The sequence below is a fragment of the Meriones unguiculatus genome, chromosome 11 (genome assembly GCF_030254825.1).
Source record: "Meriones unguiculatus strain TT.TT164.6M chromosome 11, Bangor_MerUng_6.1, whole genome shotgun sequence".
NCBI classification, from domain to species: Eukaryota; Metazoa; Chordata; class Mammalia; order Rodentia; family Muridae; genus Meriones; species Meriones unguiculatus.
The window spans coordinates 48,524,967-48,548,919 of NC_083359.1; the positions used below are offsets into that span (position 1 = coordinate 48,524,967).

The 23,953-nt window shown below is 42.2% G+C and overlaps 2 protein-coding genes across 10 annotated transcripts in view; both read right to left on the minus strand.

Moving 5' to 3' along the window:
- The window catches only part of Txndc11 (thioredoxin domain containing 11), a 62,144-nt gene extending 45,343 nt beyond the window's left edge, over window positions 1-16,801 (minus strand). The window contains exons 1-4 of one of the 4 annotated variants that reach the window (XM_060364187.1): window positions 16,416-16,794; window positions 9,965-10,181; window positions 7,093-7,190; window positions 1,325-1,454 (exon numbers count right to left, since the gene is read on the minus strand). In XM_060364187.1, coding sequence (XP_060220170.1) covers window positions 1,325-1,454; window positions 7,093-7,190; window positions 9,965-10,181; window positions 16,416-16,663 — 693 coding nt within the window. In that variant the 5' untranslated portion in view covers window positions 16,664-16,794. Of the gene's footprint in view, window positions 1-1,324; window positions 1,455-7,092; window positions 7,191-9,964; window positions 10,182-16,415 lie in introns of those variants that run through there. The other 3 variants (XM_060364189.1, XM_060364188.1, XM_060364190.1) reach the window with 3 other exon arrangements.
- A 2,871-nt stretch (window positions 16,802-19,672) lies between these two features.
- The window catches only part of Zc3h7a (zinc finger CCCH-type containing 7A), a 40,131-nt gene continuing 35,850 nt past the window's right edge, over window positions 19,673-23,953 (minus strand). For all 6 annotated transcript variants that reach the window (XM_021654089.2, XM_021654087.2, XM_060364185.1 and 3 more), the window contains 2 exons: window positions 23,702-23,865; window positions 19,673-20,562 (listed from right to left, as the gene is read on the minus strand). In XM_021654089.2, coding sequence (XP_021509764.1) covers window positions 20,373-20,562; window positions 23,702-23,865 — 354 coding nt within the window. In that variant the 3' untranslated portion in view covers window positions 19,673-20,372. The remainder of the gene's footprint in view (window positions 20,563-23,701; window positions 23,866-23,953) is intronic.

Genomic DNA, 23,953 nt, shown 5'->3' on the forward strand with positions numbered 1-23,953 from the left:
CTACTCCCAGGGTATCTAACACCCTCTTCAGTCTCCTGTGGGTACCAGGCATGTACTGATATATGAGCAAGCAAAAAGTAAACCCTCTTTTTTTGGGGGGGCGGGGTGGTCAAGACAGGGTTCCTCTGTGTAACCGTGGTTGTCCTGTATTCACTTTGAAGACCAGGCTGACCTCGAACTCAGTCTGCCTTTGCTTCCCAGAGTGCTAGGATTACAGGGGCCACCACACCCAGCATAAAATAAACCCTTTAAAAAATTTATTTACTTATGTGTATGTGTCAGCATGCCCTTGAAAGCCAGAAGAGGGCTTCAAGCATTCTAGAACTGGAGATACAGGCAGCTGTGAGCTAAGAATTCAACCTGAGTCCCCTAGGACAGGCACCAATACTCTTAACCACTGAGCCATCTCTCCAGCCCCATATTTACAGTTTCGGTTGGTTGGTTGGTTGGTTCGTTTTTTAAAGCTAAACTAAAACTTACAAGAAAAGCCAGGTGCCTCATTGTGCAATATTACATGGTCAAAGAATATTCTTAGAAATGAGTAGTTGCATAGAAATTATGAGCTAATTCCATATTCTAGTCAACTGTGAGACAAGGCCAACAACATCTGTTTAAAATCGCCGAACAAAACAGAGACAAGATTTTCCCAAGTGTTCCAGTCTTTTAAAACTCACCGGGCCAGCCACCCTTATAATCAGCATCTCAAGGAGTACTTAACTAGGGCTTCTCTATAACATGATTTCTTAAAATTATTTTTTAATTGTGTGGAAAGGGTATATAGATGTGAGCGCAGTTGCCTGAGGAGTACAAAAGCTCGGGATCTCCCAGAACTGAAGTTATAGTCAATTTCAAGCCACCTGATGTGGGTGTGGGGAATGAAACTTGGGTCTTTGACCCCAAAGCCAGCTCTCCAGCTACCAAAGTGATTTTTTTTTTAATTGCTGAAATCCAGGAGACTTTTTTTTTTAATGGAATGCTCCCTTGAGGGCTTGCTATTTTTTTTTTAAGATTTATTTATTTATTATCTATACAGCATTCAGCTTGCACACAGATCTCACTATAGATGGTTATGAGCCACCATGTGGTTGCTGGGAATTGAACTCAGGACCTTTGGAAGAACAGCAAGTGTTCTTAACCTCTGAGCCATCTCTCCAGCCCCAGGAGACTTTTTTTAAAGTATGAAATTATCATAATGAAATCCACTACCTTGTATAATTAATTACAATTCTTATAGACCAAAATAAATTAAAAACCATTTAATACAAAGAATCCATTTCAACCCAGTTAAAAGGCCTTCGGAACAGGAGATAAGAAAGATAGGTACCTCATAGTTGGAGAGAAAATCGAGCAATTCTGATTGAGATGGGATGTAGAGAAGTGGCTTCATCACCCGGTGAACAAACTTCTCAATGTAAACAGCACTCATGGGGCCTTTGTATTCTATTGGTCCAAAACTAGCACAAAAATAAATAAATAAATAAATAAATAAATAAATAAATAGGTAAGTAAATAAAAAACAATGCACCATGTGTTAAACGTGTAACATGTAACAAAAAACGTCAAACCACACCATAAAAACATCTTTACTTCAGCAACTGGTTCAGAGGCGAGCAGTCCGCTTTGCTCAGGAAGTGAACAGGAGACCAGCATTTTAGGCAGGGAAGATGAGATCAATCTTAAACCATCTGCAAATTAAACTCATTCTATTCTCCAAAAGAAAAATTAGTTCCCTAATATTTCTACAAAAAACAAAACAAAACAAAAACCCATGTCCTTGGAAACTAAACACATAATAAAGAATTTCAGGAACTTTGCTGTAACATTCAATACATGTAGACAGATTCCTTTTACATGAAACTGTGAAATAATAAACACTGGGCAGTTGACCCTTTGCCTACTGAAAAGAAATTACTAATATTCCCAAAGGCATTTACACAAAGGATCACAAAGTGAACTTGACACCTGTTTAAAGTATTATAACAGGAACAATGGCAAGGACAAGTCAGAAGGTGCATAAACAATCCTCCTTCTGGCCCCTTATGGCTATGGTCTAGAATGCACAGGAATCTGATCTAGCTGTGAAACAGTAACACCACCATTCAGGGATCCTCATGAGCTTATCAGATTTTCACCTGGCTGCCTCAGTACCCTCCCAGACTCATCAAAAGTCTCTCTAGTCTCTCTCGGTGGCCTACAATATACACAAATGTTACTGAGTGATAGGGGGCAGGGGCATGTGGAATTCAGCAATTTTGCAACCATTAACATTAAGATTACTGTTAACAGCAGCAATACACAGAGCTCAGGAAAGAATTACATACATACTGTACTCATGATGGTAAACCACAGTTATAAAAACACATGAGATAAACACAACTCTCAGTGTACACTACAGAATATGACAACAAAGGAATAGAAGCATGAAAAAAAGTAAGTACAACATTCTACCAGCAAAGCTAGCCATCAGGAGTAAGAACTCCATCAACTCAAGAGGATGGGCATGGTGGCACACACCTTTTATCCCAGCATTTGGGAGGCACAGGCAGGTAGGATAGTTTGAGGTTAGCCTGATCTAAATAGTGAGTTCCAGGCCAGCCAGGGCTACATAGAAAAAAAAATTTTTTTAATTATCACCATCATCACCAAACCTATCAATTGTCAACAAATTTTAATTTAAAGAAAAAAAAAATAGCCAGGTGCAGTGGCTCACACCTGTAATCCCAGCACTCAGGAGACAGGCAGACGGATCTCTGTGAGTTTGAGGCCAGCCTAGTCTACAAAATAAGTTCCAAGACAGCCAAAACTACGCACAAAGAAACCCTGTCTCGTAAAACCAAAACTAAGCAACCAAACAAAAGGCCGGTTTTGATAGTGCACAGCTTTATCCTTTAGAAGGTAGAAGAGTTCAAGGTGATACTCAGATATAGTTATATCTACATCTGTATCAAATCTGAGGCCAGCCTGGGTGACATTAGAACCTGTCTCAAACAAACATACTATGAATGAATGAACAAGAAAAAAAATAAAATAAAGCATCTGATAACATATTTTGTCCAGCAAAAAGGTCAATCCACATAGAAATGTCATCTGTTTAAGGCCTCCAGCGCTGCTGAGTTTTCCTAGTAAAGTGTCCTAGTGAGTTGTAAAAGTGAACAAGATCTCAAGATGCAGGATATGCAAGTGTTTAATCTTAAACTGTAGCTGTCAGTATAGGATGAAATGATCTAGAACTCCTGAGCACTAACAGGATGGTGAGAACTTCATTCCATATTCGAAACTCTATTTCATCAACTTTGGGATGACATCTACAAATCCCAAAACCTGTTCCACAAAGCAGAAAGGCATTGGTATCTACAAAACAAAGCACTACAGCAAATGAGAGCAACAGCAGCAACAAAAGACACAAACAGCAGCGTCTGCTCAGCTTTGAGACCCAGCTGAGATGTGTGTGAGCTTTATAAGCAGGAAAAGCCCGTGATTACCAGGAGCATTCAGCTAATGGAACCAATCATGTGTGCATGCACATGTTTAAATCTGAGACCTCTAGACTCTCAGAACACGAAAAGATATCTTTGGGGAGTTTCTGTGCTTCAGTACATTGTACCAACTGGATACTAATGGCTAAATAAACAAAAAGGCATCTGAACAGACTTAATCAAGTAAAGCAGCAGGCTAAGTTAAAGGGTGTGCATTTCAAAGCCCCTATCAGAATACAGAGTAGTGGGGTAGGTATCCTCCTTTTAAAATACAATCTTATTAGTAGCTATGGTAGTCTAAAAGAAAATAGTCCCATTGGCCCATAGGGAATGGCACTACTAGGAGGTATGGTGTTGGAGTAGGTGTAGCCTTGGTTAAGGGGGTTCATGACTAGGGGGTACACTTTGAGGTCTCAGAAGCTCAAGCAGCTCCCTTCCCGCTTACAGCCATGTCTCCCACTCTGAAACTGTAAGCCAGCCCCAATTAAATGTCTTCCTTTATAAGAGTTGCTGTGGTCATGGTGTCTCTAACAGCAATTGAAACCCTAAAACAGTAGAACAGGCTATCTTCAGACTCACAGGTGTCTCTAACAGCAATTGAAACCCTAAAACAGTAGAACAGGCTATCTTCAGACTCACAGGTGTCTCTAACAGCAATTGAAACCCTAAAACAGTAGAACAGGCTATCTTCAGACTCACAGCAACCCTCCTGCTTCTGCCTTCATAGTTCTAAGTTTAAAGGCATGCAGCACAATACCTGGCTTGGAATGTTTGATTCTAAAGTCTACAGAAGCTGAGGACACAAACAGCTGATATGTATTCCCATGCACCTAAAAATGACCTTCATTTCAATTCAAGTGAATGCTTATTTTAATGTCACATCAAGTTAAATCCACCTCTGGCAGCCTGCAAGATTTCAACCACCCCACTGGGCAGCTGTGTGTTTTTTCCAAAGCCAAAGAGTAACACAGGAACTAAAGTAGGTAAGTGCACCATTCCCTTCAGCTGATCTCTAAAAAGAAAAAAAACATGCCTGAGATGGCCACTGGAAGTGTACTTTATATTTAAGAACCCTGCACTTGAGTCTTCAAAGCACAGAAGAACCCACAGGACAAGAAGCAGTGTGGGAGATCTGAAATCAGTCTAAACAGTTACCAAGAGAAACTAGCTTGTTCCTTTGTTAACCAAACCACAAGCACTTCATATATAGTGGAAAATTTGAGGGTGGAAAAGATAGTCTTACCTAAAAAGAATTTCAATTGCTCAGGAAAACACTATGAGACACATGACAATTTATGCTAGCGGTGTGGAACTGGGAAGGAAAGGGCTAAAGAATCTGTCACTAACAGTTTGCTGATGACTATTATGAATCCCTACTAACAAGACTCAGGAGGTACATGATAAAGGGAAGGCAAACCCTAAACTAAAGCTCTCACTAATCAAGTTTTACCCATTTGGCCTTTCATAGACTGACTGAAGCCTAAATACCATCTTCTGCCCTAGGAGACTAAGGCTGGAAGATCATCAGTTCAAGGCTAGCCTGGGATACAGAATAAGACCATCTCAAAAATTAAAATAAATAACTGGATGTGGCGGTGCATGCCTTTAATCCCAACAATAGGAAGAAAGAGCAGGCTGAGCTCTAACTCCAAGCCTAGCCTGGTCTACAAGGTGAGTTTCAGGACAGCTAGTGAGATCCTGCCTAATTAATTCCAGGGCAGCTAGTGCAATCCCGTCCCTAAATAAATAAATAAATAAATGGGCCAAAGTCAGATTTTCAAGCATCACTTAGCATCCATAATAGGGTCTCAGCATGTCTGTAAAACATTAACATCAATGCAGCAAAACTGGATAGCTTAAAGCCAAACATGGTTGGCAGATGTCTTTTCCCAGCACTCCTTAGTGGTTAAGGCAGCACCACTAAGTTCTAGGCCAGCCTGGTTTGTGCAGTCACTATAGGGCCAGCCTAGGCTACAGCATGAGAACCCTTATCCAACAAAGCAAGGTATGGTGACACATACCTTTAACCTCAGCACTAGGGAAGCAGAGGCAGGCAGATCTTTAAGAGTTCCAGGCAACTAGCCTACATGGTGAATTACAAGCCAGCCAGGACTACATAGTGAGATCCTGTCACTACCACACAAACAAACAAATAGTGAGGTCCTGTCGACACCTAACAAATGAATTAATTAAGTAAGTAAGTAAGTAATGGAGAGATGGCTGAATGGTTAAGAGAACTGTCCACTCTTCAAGAGGACCTGAATGTGATTTCCCAGCACTAACATGGTAGCCCAGAAACCCCTGTAACTACAGTTCTAGGAGAGCTGATGCTTTCCTTTTGATCTCCTTTATGCTCATGGTGCATATACACAATAAGCACATACACATAAAGAATAAATAAATAAATAATAAAATAAAATTTGGGCCTAAGAGAGATGGCTCTGCAGTTAAGACAGTGTAACTGAGCCCTTTGTAATAGCACAAGCCTTTAATCCCAGCAATGGGAGGCAGAGGCAGAGGCAGTGGATATCAGTGAGTTCAAGGACAGCCTGATCTCAAAACTCTGTACTGAAAAAAACAAAACAAAATAACAACAACAAAAGTGCAACCACTCTTGTAAAGGACCAGAGTTTGGTTTCCAGTACCCATGTCTGGCAGCTCACAACTGTCTATAACTCCAGCTCCAGGGGTCCTGACTCTCTTTTCTAGTGAACACCTGCACTGACATGTGCTTATACCAATCCACAGACACAAACACATAACTAAAAATAAAGATTAAAACACAATAAACACAAGAAAGCTTAAAATGAAAACCATAAGTAGCTTGTCATTTTAGGCAAAATGAATGCAACTAGAGACAAAAAATGATGAAATTTGTAGGTTTCCATCCTCTGTCACTTCAGAACTATGGACATAAAATTATGGACCACTAGTAATTTTCTTCTGAATTGAAAGTAATGGTACTACAACCCTTCCTCACCTGCAATGCCAGGGATTGAACCCAGGATCTCACCCATGTTAGGAAATCACTTTACTACTGAATTAATATTCCCAGGTATTTGGATAGCTGATTGAGACTAAGTTGTCCAGGCTGGCCTCAAATAATCCTCCTGCTTCAGCTTCCCAAGTAGCTTAAATTATAGGCACCATGCCTGGCAAAACCTATAATCTTGAGCATGCTACACTCCCAGGCTAACTGGTCGAGTGACAGGGTACACTTCTGAATTGCAAAGCAGTTTTGAGTAGCTAACATATACAGCCACACAACGAAGTAATTCATACTTTTAAAGAATGATATAGTATACACTGATATAAACATATACTGATGTTCACAAAAGAAAGAACAATTTAAGAAATAATATTACCTTGTAATCCTATCTCTAGCTTACAACTAGAGGGCAGACATATACATTCACAGAAAATAACAGTCAAAACACACTGGCTGCACATAGCTAATATAATCACCAAATCCCTTTATATTTTTTTAAACTTATTTTTGTCTGTTTGTATTTTTCTCAATTTTCCACACTGACTAATACTTTTGTATAGAGAAAAAAAGTTCACTGATAAACTGATGAATATAAGTGGGACTGGTAACACTATTATAAGTCCTTACCTCCGATGATACAGATGTATTACAGGAAAATAGAAGAAATGCTTCTGTTTTCTACATTTTCCCTGGTTCCACCAACAGTTTATTGCAACAAACAACACCTGCAAAGGCAAAGGAGGTTTCATATGACTATGAATAGCAACTCAAAGGTTCCCAAGACTTAAAATTGTAGAAACAGAACCAGCTCCCCTCTGCTGAAACAGAAAGTACTAAGCAAAAAAAAAAAAAAAAAAAAAAAAAAACACAAAACCGAGCCAAAGAAAAAAAACACAAACAAACAAACAAAAACCAAGCCCTGTTTCAAGCTTTCTAAGGGGACATTTACCACTAAAATAAAAGACAGGCCTAAGTGGCAGTTCAAACTTATAACCCCAACCCTGGGGCATAAAAAAAGGGGCAGGGGTGGGGTGGGGTGCAGGTTGAGGGAGCTCAAGTAGGTGAATTGCCATGAGTTACATACATACACCTGGTCTATAGAATGAGATCATATCTCAAAAAATGAAAAATAGAGAATGGAGAGATGACTCAGAAGACCACTGGCTGCTCTTCCAGAGGACATGAGTTTGATTGCAGCGCCCACATCGTGGCTCACAACCATCTATAACTCCAGTAGCTCCACTACCAGGTGATACAGTGCTCTCGCCTAAGGCACCTGGCATGTGGTGGACAAACATATACACAGGCAAAACAGCCGTATACATAAAAAGTAATAATAAACTCTTTGTTTTTATTTTTAATGAAAAATAACCAGGTTTACTTTTAATCTCAGGACTTGTAAGGCAAAAGGAGGCAGATCACTGAGCTTCAAACAAGCCAGGTCTACATAAGAAGTCCCAAACCAGCCAGGGCTACACAGTGAAACTGTCTCAAAAATAAACACATAAATTTCAAAGAAAGACAAACCCTTCTCCATATTTTAGCTATGATTCTGAGTTTGTCACAAAAGGAAAACCACTTGTTTTTAATGTTAAAATGAATGAGCAATATTTTGAAGGAATTTGACTTTATTTTTACTATTTGTTGATTGATTGATTGACTGATTAAGGCAGAGTCTCACTATGTAGCCTTGGCTGGCCTGGAGCTTACTATGTGGAGGCCAGGCTGGTCTTGAACTTTTAAAAATCTTCCTGCCTCAGCCTCCAGAGTGCTAGGATTAAAGGCATGTACCACCATGCATTGCTGAAAAGAATACTTTAGGTGGGAGCTAGGGTTGTTGTTCAGTGTTAAGGCACTTGCCTAACATTTGAAAGACCTTTGTTGAATGTCCAATACACACACACACACACACAAAACAACCCTAGCTCCCACAGAGTCACCTTGTCATCCCACAGTAGTTTGAAATCCATTCCCAGCACTCATCTGGAAAAAGTCTAGTTCGTTACCATCCAAACCCAGAGTCTAAGCCTACATGTGAATCCAAGATATGGCTGCTATGTTCACAGAACTTCTCAGAAATAAGACTACTATATAAACTGAAGTAGAGATCTCTATCTAGTTTGGGAGTTTTCCAGGAACTGCTTCCTATTGTGGACAGCCAGTTATAATATCCCTGTGGGATCTGAGCCATCAGCTCATCAGTTCTTACCACAGGTCTACAACTGTCACTGTCCCATTCACAGTAGCTCTACATAAAGTATAATACTTTGCCCATGTATTGACAACTAAAATATCTAAGATTTAACTAGAAGTTAATTTTCCATTTTCCCACCATCTGTTAAAATTAGTACCGTACATTACTCCACAATTATAGGCATAGGGAAGTTTTATCAAATGTGAGTTGCCTCACAGGCAGAAAGGGGGGCATTATAAAACAGTCATTTTTAGGTGTGTGTGCCATGGCACACACCTCTAATTCTAGCACTTGGGAGGATGAGGCAGAAGTATCAGTAAAAGCCTTCACCATATGAAACACTATCTCAAAACTAACTGGGGCTAGTAAATGGCTCAGCAGTTAAGAGCACTGCTGCCCTTTCAGAGGGTGGGGGTTCAGTTCCCAGCACCCACCCGATGGCTCACAACCACCCATCTGTAACTCCAGCTACAGTATATATGGAGCCCTCTTCTGACCTCCTAAGGCACCAGGAGCACATGTGGTATACATACAGACAAACAGACAAAACACCCACACACATAAAATTACACACACACACACACACACACACACACACACACACACACACACACACCAAGAGGCTAGCGAGATTGATCAGCAGGTAAAGGCACTTGCTACAAAAGCTTGGTGATTTGTGTTTAATTCCTAGAACCCACAGAAAGGTGGAAGGAGAGAACTGACCCCACAAAGAACTGAACTCGGGTCAACAGACTTGGTGAAGAGTCTTTTTGTTTGTTTGTTTTTCAAGACAAGGCTTCTCTATGTTGCCTGTGTTATCCTAGAACTCACTTAGTAGACCAGGCTGGCCTGCATCAGCCTCCTGAGTGCTGGGATTCGAAGTGTACATCACCACACATAGCAATCGTTAGTCTTTTTATTCATAGCTTTTTCTCTGTATAAATATTTACATAGTTGGCTACATAGGTGAGAACTGACTCCTAGTTATCCAACCTCCACATCTGCACTGTAGCCTGTGTGCGTCTTACAACATAAGAGAGATAACAAGCACAGAAGCCGGGCGTGAGACAGCTGGGATTCTTAGAACACACAGCCTGCTATTGTGAGTGAGCACCTATCTCCTTCCCACTCTTGCCATCTTACCATCATGACAGGACCCTTCCTGCCTCTTCACAGGCTTTGCACCTGACCAGGTCCTGGAGTTCATCAGGACATCACTGCCTGTCTAGCACAATTTTTCTGAAAGGCCATCCTTTCTGAGACACAGATTTGACAGTCACTGCTTGAATGGAAAATGCATATTACCTGATCTGAAAGCTGGCTGGCTGCCTGCTCAATTTCTGCCCTGGCTGCGATGGACTGGCCGCACCATGGGGCATAGAAGAACAGTAACACCACCTCGGAATCCCGGCGAACATGCTCAGCATAGTCCAGCTGTCCCTGGAAGAGGTCAAGGACTGGAGACCTCGAGGAGAAAAAGCTGACAGGCGGCTTTGCTGGTACTATCACATCTTTCGCTCGACTAAAAAAGAGTAAACACAAACAAGATTTCTCGGCTTGCTTTCTTCTTCCATTATACAGCTTTGTATGGAAGGAAGAGAAACCTTTTTTAAGGCCTCTTCTGAGTCACTGTCCTGAAATAAAAAGCAATACACTGTGCTAAGGTAATGCCAGGCTGAGGTAATACAGACAGATGGCGGGCATCATCCCTGCAGATGCGCAGTGAAATGGCATGACCCGCCATTTCACCACCCACCACCCAAGGTTCCAGCATCACTTCCTTGCAGCCTGACTCTCCACAAAAGCCACTGGGCTCCAGGCATTGCTACTATCTACTCCAAAGCTCACAAGTGTGAGGAAACCATATACACCACCACTGAGTGCAGTTCTATAGGAGACATTTACAGTTGACCTAACTTTAGAAAATGTAAGTTATTAAGTGGGAAAAGCAATAACATAGACTTCTACATACAAACAATAATCCAATGATAAGAAAGCTGCAGAACAAAGCAAAAGCCTTAACTGGAATGGTTCCCCACAGTCAGAGACCACATGGGGTACATGTGTATAATGCTAAAGTATAAAGCCCTAAGCACAGTGCTATAAAACAATAAATACATTAAACCAAAAGAAAGTAAAGGACCAAAGAAGGAGATAAAACACAGAAGATACAAACGAAAACAAGTAGCAAGAAAACCCAACTGTATCAATAATCACAATTTAAAAAGATTAAGCCACTTAACTAAGAAGTGACTGCCAGTATGAAACAAACCCCAGTTATATATTACCTAAAAGAGATACTTTTTAAAATATAAAACCAGAGAGGCCAGCACTCAGGAAGTTGAGACAGGATCAAGCACCACATGAGTCACATAAAGAAACCTTATCTCAAAAACTGAACAAATAATGTCAGTAGTAAGTATAAAGGCTGGGATGATACATCATGTCAATATTCTTACAATTAAATACTACTGAAAACTGAGGGAAAAAATACAAGACTAGGACCAGCAAGATGGCTTAGCAGGAAAAGGCATTTTCTATCCAGGCTGAGGACCTGGGTTCATATCAAGAGACTCACATGGTAGGAGAGAACCAATTTGTGGCAAGTTGTTCTCTGACACCTATATATTCCCCAAATAAATAAGTGTTGCAGAAGTAAGGGCTGGAGAAATGGCTCCCTGGTGAAGAGCACTTGCTGCTCTTGCAAAGGACTCAGGTTCAGTTCCCAGTACCCACATGCTGGCTTACAACCATCTGTGACAACAGTTCCAGGGAATCCAATGCCCTTTTCTGGCCTCAGTGTACTTTACACATGCAGGCAAAACACTCATAAACATAAAATAAAAATAAATATTTTTTAAAAGGCAACCAAAAACCTACTAATACATATCACAAGTTGAGTCAATCTCAAAATAATTATGCCAAGTAAAAAAAAAAAAAAAAAGCTAGATATTAGGGGCCATAATGAAATGCCAAAACAGGAAGGAAAAAAAAAGACTTCAAAGGAACAACTTTCTTATTGAAACATTTCCCCATTGTGGTTGCCTATGGAGGATAGTTTCCTAACTTGAAAAGTGCAATCCCTTACACAACTATTCAAAAAAACCTGCCTGAGCAACTGCTCTTGTGCTTCAGACATGGGCAGAGGCTGCTGCCAAGGAACTTTCCTTTTTGAGGAGGAAGATGGCAAAGAAAAATGTATAAATAGTTAGCAATAAAAGCTACACAAAATAACTATTGTTGTGAGTGAAATCAGTACGGAGATATAATACAGGGACATGGCAGCTTCCAATGACGTAGAGTAGCTCTTAAGATGAATGACAAGTAAACAACCATGCAGAGAGGTAGAAAAGGTCCTGTGGAAAAAGTGCCATCTTCTGAAGAGATTCTAAAGGTTGTTCATTGATGGAATTATTTTCCTACCATTCAAATGCATGTTAAATTGGGCATAAGCACAACTTATAATCCCAGCATTCAGTCAGCTAAGCAGGACAGTAAGCTCCAGGCCAGCCTAGGTTAAAGTGAGACTGTCTCAAATACAAAGCCAGGAGGCTCTTAAGAGCTCAGCAGTTAAGTGTGGATACTGCTCTAGAAGGACCAAGTTTGTTTCCCAGCATCCATGTTGGGTGGCTCAGGACTACCTGTGATTCAAGGTTTCAGGGTATCCTCTGGACTCTGTGAGCACTTGCCCTCATGTGCACACCCACACAGATGCACACATATACACATAATTTAGTGGGTTTTGTTGCTATTATATTTAATAATTTATTAAATTTTATGTGCATTAGTGTGAAGGTGTGAGATACAGACAGTTGTAAGCAGCCATGTGGATGCTGGAAATTGAACCTAGGTCCTTTGAAGAACATCTCTCCACCCCCACTTACTGTTGTTTGTTTGTTTGTTTTGTTTTGTTTTTAAAGCCAGACATGGTTATATACACCTGTAATCCCAGCACCTGTAATACCCAGGGGTGAAGGTAGTATGATCAGTAGTTTGAAATCACCCCGGACTACAGGAGAACCAGTCTCAAAAGCAAATAAAAAGAAAAACTGCATGCTTAGCATAAAATAATGCAATCTGGGGTAAATAGAGATGATTATCAACTTACTTTTTTTTTTTTTTTACAGGTGCAGAGGAGTTCTTAAAGTCAGATAAAACACAAACCAAACAAAAAATAAACAGCCAGGAAAGAGAAACATGGCCCTCTGCTCTATCACAGATCCTTTTCATATATTTCTCAAAATTTGCTTCAGTTTTCAAAAATTATATGTATTAGTTTCTTTAGGTGTACAGATTTTAGTAGGTTTATCCTATATTATATGTCTATATGAGTGAGTATATACCGTGTGCATCTTTCTGCTTCTGGGATAGCTCACTCAGGATGATCTTTTCCAGATCCCACCATTTACCTGCAAATTTCATGATTTCCTTGTTTTTTATTGCTGAGTAATAAAATTTGTGCAGATATACCACAATTTATGCATCCATTTCCCCACTGAGGGGCATCTGGGCTGTTTCCAGCTTCTGGCTATTACAAATAAGGCTGCTACAAACATGACTGAGCAAATGTCCTTATTGTGTACTTGAGACTCTTTTAGGTATATGCCTAGGAGTGGTATAGCTGGATCTTGAGGAAGCGCTATTCCTAGTTGTCTGAGAAAGTGCCAGATTGCTTTCCAGAGTGGTTGTACAAGTTTACATTCCCACCAGCAATGGAGGAGGGTTCCCCTTTCTCCACAACCTCTCCAACATGTGTTGTCTCTTGAGTTTTTGATCTTGGCCATTCTGATGGGTGTAAGGTGAAATCTTAGGGTCGTTTTGATTTGCATTTCCCAAACTAATCAAGAGGGAGGACTCTTGCTAAAATGCTCAATTCCTATCCAGAAAGGCAAAGAGGATGGACATCAGAAGAACGAGAAAAGAGGGAACAAGTCAGGAGCATGACACAGAGGACCTCTGAAAGGCTCTGCCCTGCAGTCTATCCCTACTGAGACTTTGGGCAACCTTTGGGCAGAGTGCAGGGAATCTTATGAAAGAAGTGGGAAACAGTAAGATCTGGAGAGGACAGGAACTCCACAAGGAGAGCAATAAAATCAAAAAATCTGAGCACGGGGTCTTTCCTGAGACTGATACTCCAATCAAGGACTATGCATGGAGATAACCTAAGACCCCTGCACAGATGTAGCCCATGGCAATTCAGTATCCAAGTGAGTTCCATTGTAATAGGAACAGGGACTATCTCTGACATGAACTGATTGGCCTGCTCTTTGATCACCTCCCCCTGGCGGGGGGGGGGGGGGGGAAGCAGCATTACCAGGCCACAGAGGAAGACACTGCAGCCACTCCTGATGAGACCTAATTGACTAGGATCAGAAGGAAGGAAAGAAGACCTCCCCTACCAGTGGACTTGGAGAGGGGCATGCATGCAGAGTATGAAGGAAGGGAGGGATTGGGACCGGAGGAGGGAGGGAACCACAGGGGGGAAACAAAGTGAATAAAGTGTAATTAATAAACAATTTTAAAAAATTTAAAAAAATATATGTAAATCAAAGATTTCCTACAGCTCTTATGTAGCAAATACAAAATAAAGAGAAAGAAAAATAAAAAGTTGGTTGTATACAATAAAGGCCTGTTTTTTTCTTTTTAAAATGAATGTGTGTACATGATTGTACATGATGTGTGTGAGTGCAGACATTCCCATGGAAGTCAGAGACAATTTCTGGAATCTGTTCTCTCCCTCCACCGTAAGCTATAAGATCAAACTCACATTGTCAGGTTTGTACAGTAAGTACTCGCCCACTTAGCCATATTGCTAGCTTGCAAATTCAATTCTTACATGAAATTTATAACTTAAACCTACCTCCCTTCTAAAAGAACACACATGCAGCTTTACTCCTTACACACATGCAGCTTTACTCCTTACACACACACACACACACACAACCACACACCTTTCTTCAAATTAGGATGCAAGGAAAACAAGCAGAATACATACATGGAGACTGAATGCCCATAAATAGAAGTGAGCAAAGATTAGATGCCCAAAAACACATAATAATTCATTGTGTTCAACTCCAAATCCACCTTCTTACATATCATTTACTCTGAATTCAGCTAGGGCATTCATTTATTTCAGACCTGGACTATCAATAAAATTAAATTTGGAAAAAAAAAAAAGACCCAATTTGTTCTTCTTTAAGCCTTTGTTGTCATTAAAGATCTTAAAATAAGGAAATAAATTAAAGATCTTAAAATAACAAAAATGTCAGGGTCAGTTATACCACAATATCTTGACACCATTCTACAAATCACTCTTTTAAAAATTCATCTGAGTTTATTAAAAAGGTTGTCAAATTGCCAGCATTACTAAGATGCCTAAGTAAGTGACCCTACAGGTTCATTCTCCTGACCAAAAGCATACAAGCTAGATTGAGACTCTTCCTGACATCTCAAAGGTCATTTCTATCTACTAAGTCATATGTTCTTGTCTCAGATCAAATACTGAGCACTGTTTTCACAGCTGGTCAAACTGAAGTAAATCAACTCCTTAAGGTGGGAGGAGGACTGTTTTCTTAATTGGAATCCAAATGCCGAATTGTAATATTCCACCTTGTAAAATACTTTCTGTATTTTCCTTGTGAAGACAATAAAAGTCTGGTTGCTCAAGATTAAAAAAAAAAAAAAGAAAGAAAGAAAAAAGTAAAAGTCTAGGCTAGGTGTGATGGCACATGCCTACAGGCCTTTAGCACCTTTAATCCCAGTAGGAGCACAGTACCTGGCATGTAGCAAACACTAAAATAATTTGTCTCTTTCCACTATAACCCCCGGAATCTCATTTTGTGTTCACTTCACAAAATACGTACCCAGATAAATCTCCCTCTGGGCAGAAATGCCAAGAAGATATGTTTACTGACAACAGATTTTATAAAGTAAAACCTCAAGTGATACACTGATGCTATGAGGCGAGAAGTATAACTGACATATAAACTGTGTATCTATGCAATGTCCTGAAAAAAAGGCACATTAGCTTCCATTCTTCCTATACTAAACTCCAGAATACTCGGCCTTTACCAGGGTTCCAAAAAAGACCAAGCTTGCCCAGATTCCAGCTCCACATAACTGTTCTTAGGGGAAACTCTTACCCCCAGATCTTCCAGCACTGCCCCTTTCTTTTCTGTATGTAAGCTTCTAAGGTCATTTTCTTACGAAGGCCTTTCTGTCCTACCTACCCTTTCCCTTCTTTTCCCTGCCTAGCACTTATTAAGGTCTCCGAAGTGTTTGTTTACTATTTATCATCTCAATGAGAACTCGAGGGAACTGGAATTTTTGTCTTCAGCATTAACAAGTGCTGAGTACAAAATGCGCACTGTCACTAGATCTAATGTATGTCTGGATTCTCAAAGTCGACTACGACTCCTAAAGGCTTGTTAACTGCAAGCATTAAGGGAAATGGAATTGATGAAAACACAGTATTATAGCCTTTTAAGAGTTTATATGTGCACCCCGAGAGGCCTCAACAGGTGAACGGCAGCTCACAGCGTCCAAACGCCCTCTGTGCATAAGCGATAAGGGGCAGCACCCTGAAAGCTCTCCATGCGGAACAAGGTCAGTGGGCGACCACGGCCCGCCGGGACAGTCCCAAGCCTGTAGCTGCTGACAAGTCAGGCCCGACTTCCCCGCAGGAGACCCGGAGCTGACCCCGCGCAACCGGGCTGACAGAGCTCCGGCCGCGGAGCCCGAGTCCCGGCAACCTCACCTGCAGGAGATCTTGAGGACGAAGAGCAGAGCACAGCCGAGCGCTACGGCCCCGCACAGCAGCTCCGGCCGCCGGTGCGCCATAAGCGAAGCTTCTCGCAGCCCGCGGCGGATCCGGCCCTCCGAGGACGCCGCCGCCCCGGCCGGGCTGAGGGAGCCGGAGCCCTTGGGGCCGCCGCCGCCACCCTCGTCCTCGGCGTCGTCGCTGTTGTTGTTCCCGCCGCCGCCGCGGCCTCCGCATTCCGACATTACATGCTCCCCGTGGCCGGCTTTATACCGCCGCTGCCGCCGCCTCGGGCCCGGGGACCCGGCCCCGCACGTCGTTCCCAGACCTCACAGCTAGCGGCGCCCGCTAACCCGGACTCTCCACGTCAGCGACACTTCAGAGACGCCCCGCCCACCGCCCCAGAGTCTGCGCGAATGCCCGCTCCCCTCGGAAGCCACGCCCTTTTGGGGTCACGCCCCCGAGCCTATGGAGTCTGCGCGGGTGCTCGCAGCGCTCGCGGCCGCGTCATCCTTCTCCCCCGGTCCCGCCCCCTTGTACAGATTCTGCGCAGGCTTGCTGTCACCCACGCTCGACCCCGCCCGTCATCCTCGGACTGCGCAGGCGCAGGATCCTCGTGCCCGGAAACTGGTCGGTGATGCCTCGTAGCGCGTCTTTCCGTTGGTGTGTCTTTCCGGGTACTGTTGGGCTCTGTTTGTTCTTTGCTAGACTTCGAAGCGGTGATTGTCGCTAGTTTGTTACCTCTGCTTTTCAGAAAGGGAGGGTTGGGGCACTCGTGCAGAGGCGAGAAGGACGCAGGAATGAGACGGAGGCTAACCTGCTCCGCTCCACGGCCCGCAGCAGTGTAAAGGGGTAATAAGAGTGCTGCGTGGCTTCTGCTTCAGTTTCTGCTTTTGGGTTCCTACCTTGACTTCCTTCAATGATGGCTTATGATGGGAAAGTGTAAGCAAAATAAACCCTTTCCTCACCAAGTACCTTTTGTCCATGTTTATCACAGCAATAGAAATCCTAGGACAAGTACAGAAAAACAGCAAAAATAATTACATTCAATAAAAGAATCCAGCCATCAGCAGGGTTTCTCTGTGTAGCCGTGGCTTGGCTGTCCTGGACTCACTTTGTAGACCAGGTTGTCCTCGAACTCCCAGAGTGCTGGGATTACAGGCGTACCCCACCGCACCAGGCTGATTGTTTTTTGTTGTTGTTTTGTTTTGTTTTAAGGTAAGTAAAACATTACAAAATTGCACATGGTGTCTGGCTCACATCTGGTATCACAGCGTTAAATGCTGAGACCAGTCTAGAAGAGAGTAAATTATAATTTTCTCCCCAAAAGTGAGGTTTATATTGTATGACTTGTGTATAGTTAATTTTCTAAACCAGGCCTGGTGGCACACACCCCTAATCCCAACTACTTAGGAAAACAAGACTAGAGGACCACTGGCTGTTCTAGATGGCAGAGTTCCAGAGTACACAGAGTTCAAGGCCAGCCTGGGCAATTTAACAAGGCCTTATTTGAAAATAAAAAAGGTCTTGGCTGGAGCTGGAGACATGCCTCAGTAGTTAGTGTACTGTTCTTGCAGAAAACCCAAGTTTGGTTCCCAGTACAAGTGTTCACAACTACCTGTAACTCCAGCTCCAGGTCATCTGATGCCTTCCAGGGTACTAAATGCACATGCACAAATCCACAGACAAATATAATTTAAAATAAGATGTTTTTGTAAGGGTGATGGGGAGGGGAAAGTAGCCTAGATCAAATGTTAACTTAAAAACCACCCCTTGGTGGGCTGGAGAGATGGCTCAGTGATTAAGGCTGTTCTAGAGGACCAGAGTTCAGTTCCCCACACCCACATGAGGCTCACAAAAGTCTATAGCTCCAGTCCCAGAGAATCTGACTGCTTTGGGCATCAGGTTGTTATGTTATACACATAACTGTAGGCAAACACCCCTACACATGGTTATCCATGCAGTCATTAGGGCACCAGAGGTGCCTCTAATAGAATGGGGTGTGGTTTTCCCACAGCATGATCAACCTCAGTGTCCTGATAATCCAGGCTGTGACCACAAACTGCAGCATGAAACAGGCTGATTTATACAGAAATGGAATTTTCTGGGAAGATGCAAACTGCTGAGCAGTGGGGCACAAAATGAAGAGTTTGGGGGAGGGTGGGGAAGTCTATATAGATGAGACCTCAAACTTTGTTTTCTAGTCCAGATTCCAAAGTTCAAGATAATGGACTTTTTCTCTTTGATCCTGGGATACTGAGGGTTGTTATATGTGTAAAAAGTACTCTGCTATAAAGCTCTATTCCCAGGCTCCAATTCTTTCACCTTTAAGATTAAACAGAGCATCAGGGACTTCTCATTATATCCTATTCTCCCTGGAAAAAGTACAGATAAGAAATAAACAAACAGAAGTGGCAGGCAGAGTGGCTTTTATCAGCAGTCGGAAAAGCAGATAAGGCCTCTGGGGTTGTATTCAGTGCAGAATGCTTGCCTAGTAATATATAAGGCCCTAGGTTCACTCCCCAATATTGGGGGGCACTTGAAAAAGGTGTTTGAGGACTCTTAGTCTTTCCTACCTTCCAAAAGTGTCTACTCATTTTACTTGCAGCTTGCCAGACCCTTCCTGCAGCATCCCACCTCTTCAGATTCACCCTGAGGAAGTTACGGGACTTCCAGGACCTGAGAGATTCCTGCCAGGAAAAATGGCTAGGCAGGTAAAAGTACTTGCTGCCTAGGCCCAGCAACTTGGATTCGGTCAACAGGACCCTGGAAAGGTGGACAGGAGTTGTTGGCAGAGTTGTGAGCCTACACACACTGTGGCATGTGTGTACCCACATACATCATGTACATACATACACATTAATGAGAAAATAAAACCCCATTCACTTGGAAACCCAAGGTTGGGGGCACATGCCTGCAACTGTAACTAGTACTTGGGTGGAGGCGGGAGGATCAGGAGTTCAAAGCTAGACTAGACTGATCTCAAGCTAAAACAAAAGACATTTTGTGAGCTCAGCCTAGTGATACAGGCCTATAATCAAAGACAGTTACTTAGGAGGCAACGGTGGGAGAATCACTGCCTCGAAATAAAAAGTAGAAACAGGCTGGAATGTGGTTCAAAGGTACATTGTCCACTTAGCATGTACGAGGGCTCAAGCCCCAGCACCCCACATAGCAAAAATCAAACAAAATCTCTGTAAAACCCAGTTCTAAATATTCTTTATGGAGAAAGGGCCACACTGAAACTATGAAAGTTGTCTCTCTATAAAATCTTTTATTACAAGCAATATTGGTTCATACACTACACAATACCAACAATACAAGTTTAATCTTTCAAAATCATCATTTAAACAGCAAAAGACCAAGAAATAAAATATGTCAATTGATTATTTTCAAAATATTCTTGATGTACATGATCATCAGTTCCCTTATCACAGTGAAACATACAAATACAGAAAATACCCATTTAACAGATACTAATGTTAAATGGTTATTTGGCTTAAAAATTTGAGTTAAGAAAATCCTTTTTAGCAACCTACATACAGATAAGTAGCAAACTTTATTTTATCAAATAAATTCATTCCACTAAAACACAAAGAATTTCATCCATCATGTATTCTGATCCCAGCATATACCGATTCTTTCATGGCCATGGTTCTTATCTCAGAGAGTCATCCTAGTAAGCCTTATCCTCTTCCCCAACACACCTCATCCAAAAGTTGTCCAACAGACAGCAACCCGGCAGCAAGTCACTTCGCCATCTGATGCCAGTGGCTCTGAGAGAGCTGGGCCAGGCCTGTCAACAGCCATTTTCCTATCTACTGTGGGTTGCTGCTCAGGAGGAACAATAGATGCCAATCATGCAGAAAATCTGCGGCTCCTTTGCTACGTGCCTTTCAACACTTCCAAGTTTTCTGGTCAGTGCTCTGATTGGGTTACATAAAAGCCAGCATATTACTTTAAATCTTTAAACAAAAAACTATATTTTCCAAAGTCATTATCATTTGGGGCAATTAAGTGATCTTTTCGTGCTTTCTTGAGTTTCATCTGTAGGGCCTTTCTTCTTTCTTCCCATTCATGAAGTTCAGCATTTCCATGTGCATATTTACAGCTGCTTCCTTCTGCACAAGAGCCATTCATATACCTGTCAGGAGAAGGTGGCATGGTTAGCATCCTGAAGGAAATTAGAGAAAGTGCTGGGTTGGGAGAGCTGGTGCAGAGATTAAGAGCACTGGCTGCTCCTCCTAAGGTCCTGAGTTCAATTCCCAGCAACCACATGGTGGCTCCCAACCATCTATAATGTGATTTAGTGCCCAATTATGTGTGTCAAGGAAGAACATTGTATACATAATAAATAAATCTTAAAAGTGTCATGATTCTGGAAATCATGTTCTTCCCTAGCTGTGTGACAAACCTGTATACGCCTTCCCCTCTTTTTTTTTTTTTTTTTTTTTTTGCTGCTGGGTATAAAGCACAGGGCATCCTGCCGACTAAGAACATGTTCCTTCTAACCACTGAGCTGCACCCAGACCCAGTTAAGAAACTTAAGCCTGGGAAATAAAGTTTTTATTAGGCACAATATACGCAACAGGGAACTTAGTACTGTAAACTAAAAGTAGTCATCAGAAAGTCATCAGCATGTGGGAGGCAGAGACAGATGGATCTCTGAGTTTAATGGCAGCCTGGTCTACAGAGTGAGTTCCAGGACAGCCTAAGCTATATACTAAGAAACCCTGTCTCAAAACAACAAAACAAAGTAATGTGTAGAGGAATTTTAATTAATCTCTGCTCTATCAAGAGATCACATCCAAAGACCTTCTAGGTCTGTGTGATCCGGCTGGAATGCAAACATGCCTTTAATCCAGGAGACAAGCAAGCAGATCTGAGTTCAAGGCCAGCCTGGTGTAGAGTAAGTTTCAGGTAAAGAAAAGCTTAGGTCCAGATGAGGTGGCACACAGCTTTAATTCCAAATAATGAAGGTAAAGTTAATTCATAGAAGAAAACATCCATGTTTGAAAGTGATGTCTAACTGAATGGCAGAAAAAAAAAAGTCATGAATCAGAGAAAGATTTGACAGAATTGGATACACCCAACTCTCTCACAAGAAGAGAGAAAAGGGAAGCTAATTAAGGGGTAATGGAGAAAGCGAAGGTGGGGGCAGTTTTACCGGGACAGTAATAGAGAGACAGGTTGCAGAGAGAGAACTCAGGTGAAGACCGAATGAGCCAGGGAATGTGAAGGAGCCAGGAAATAAGAGTACATTGCTTGAGGCCAAACAGAAATTTTCAGAGGTGGAGAGAAGAGCCACATTGAATAAGTTAGCTGGGAGAGGAGTTTGAGCCAGAACAGCTGAGTTGAATCAGCCAGCTCTGAGCTCAGAAAAACCAAGAAAGGGTGAGCTTATTAAGCAGTAAGTCTCAGAAGAGGAAAACATTCTAGGCCTACGTTAGATTGTATGGAGGCTAGAAGCTTCTAGGACTAGGCCTACACCTAGGTTAGCAGACGAAGGCAGGAAAGCTCTAAGGCAACAACTGAAGCAGGTGAATAAAAGTTCCTTTTACAGTACTGACTGGGACTAGGGGTACAGTTCAGTGGTAAAGTGCTTGCCTGGCATGTGGACACCAGAGCAGGATCACTGGGTGGCCTCTCACTGAAGCCAAGATAGGCTGGTAGGAAGCAAGCTCCAGCAACTCTGTCCTTACCCTTCCTACAGGCAAAAACATGGCTGCCTTTTTACATGGATTCTAGGGGTTTGAATTCAGGTCCTTATGCCCATTCGGTAAGTTGAAGTTGTTGCAGTATATTTGATCATGTTGTCAACCCTGAGATTCTGTTGTCTACTGAAAACAACAACAACAAAAACTGTTTCTAGTTGTGGTGTGGCTCAGCCCTTACAAACCTTTAACCCAAGAGCTTTCTGTTTGAAGATTGTAAACAGTTAGGTTAAGTAAGTCAACCATAGGTCAAGAGGTGGAACAAGCAACCAGTTGACAAAAAGGAAAACAGGAAAAAAACAGAGAGTAAGAAAATGTCAGAAAGATGGCTAGAAGGAAGGGACATTCACTTTGAGTTTTTTGGGGTTTTTTTTGTTTTTGTTTTTGTTTTTTTGAGAAGACATGGGGAAGGAGGACTCCTTCTTTTTGCGGAAGTGGATGAGTAGGAAGGCCAGCTGGGTGCTCCCCCCTGCTCCTCTGAAATAGCAGACTTTCACACCAGCATCTGGCTCCCAAGTCTTTATTTAGATCAAACGATTGAGACTTTGTTAAAAACAACAGTAAGCAGTGCTCATACCTGCTGGACCACCTTCCCAGCCTCAGGTTAAGGGAGGGGAGTTAAAAGAAAAAGATTTTAAGGATCCTAAGATTTTTAAATTGATCAAACGGACAGCGGTGGTGCACTCCTTTAATCCCAGCACTGAGGAGACAGAGGCAAGATCTTTTTAAATTTGAGTCCAGCCTGGTCTACAGAGTGAGTTTCAGGATGGCCAGGGCTACACAGAGAAACCCTGTCTCAAAAACAAAACAAAACAAAAATTCATCAAACAAGATTTTTTTTTTCTTATAATGTTGGGCCTTGTGTATGCTATACCTGAGCTGTGTCCTTAAGCCAAATGCTCTGAATTTAGAAATTAAATACAATATTTTTTTGTTTTGTTTTTTTGAGACAGGTTTTCTCTGTGTAGCCCTGGCTATCCTGGAATTCACTCTGTAGACTAGGCTGTCCTTGAACTCAGAGATCTGCCTGCCTCTACCTCCTGAGCACTAGGACTAAATGAGTGCACCACCACCTGGCTAATACCTGCGTGTGTGTGTGTGTGTGTGTGTGTGTGTGTGTATGTGTGTGTGTGTGTTAATATGCCTGAGTATGTATGCACACTATGTGCATACAAGTGCCTACAGAGACCAGAAGGGCATGTCAGATCCCTTGGAACTGAAGTTCCAAGTGACTGTGAGCCACTTGATGTGTGTAATGAAAAGCAGACCTGAGTCTTCTGCAAGAACAGCAGGTGTCATGACTGCTGAGCCAATGCTATATTCTAAATTTAGATTTAAAATATAACTTAAAGGCCACCTTTAATTTGATGAACATTTATTGTGACAAAAAGTCTAAGAATCCACAGATGGTAGGGGTAGGTATGCCTGCATATGCCTTCAAGGGCCTGCAAGAGCACACACCATTGCAAGGCTCTACCACCCAAATCCTACTGTGTTTGCAGACATAATGACCACAGAAGTACCACGAGATCAGCTGTCTTCACAGAGAGCCTGCAGGGACCTACATACCTCTCACAAATACTGAAGTACCCGGTGGGGAAGCGGTGCTGCCAGCAGTACTGGTCATCCTCAGTGTGGAAAACCTTCTCCTTGTGCTTCTCAGAGGAGATATGGCCTTGCCATTGCTTCTCACTGTTACAGTTCTTCCCACACATCCAGCAGTGGAAGTCCACCTAAAGGGTACAGGAAGATGTGCTGCCTGAGAGCCTGTCCCTCCCACTGCTGCCTGAGCTTAATTCAGGCTCCACTCTGAGGAAGTGA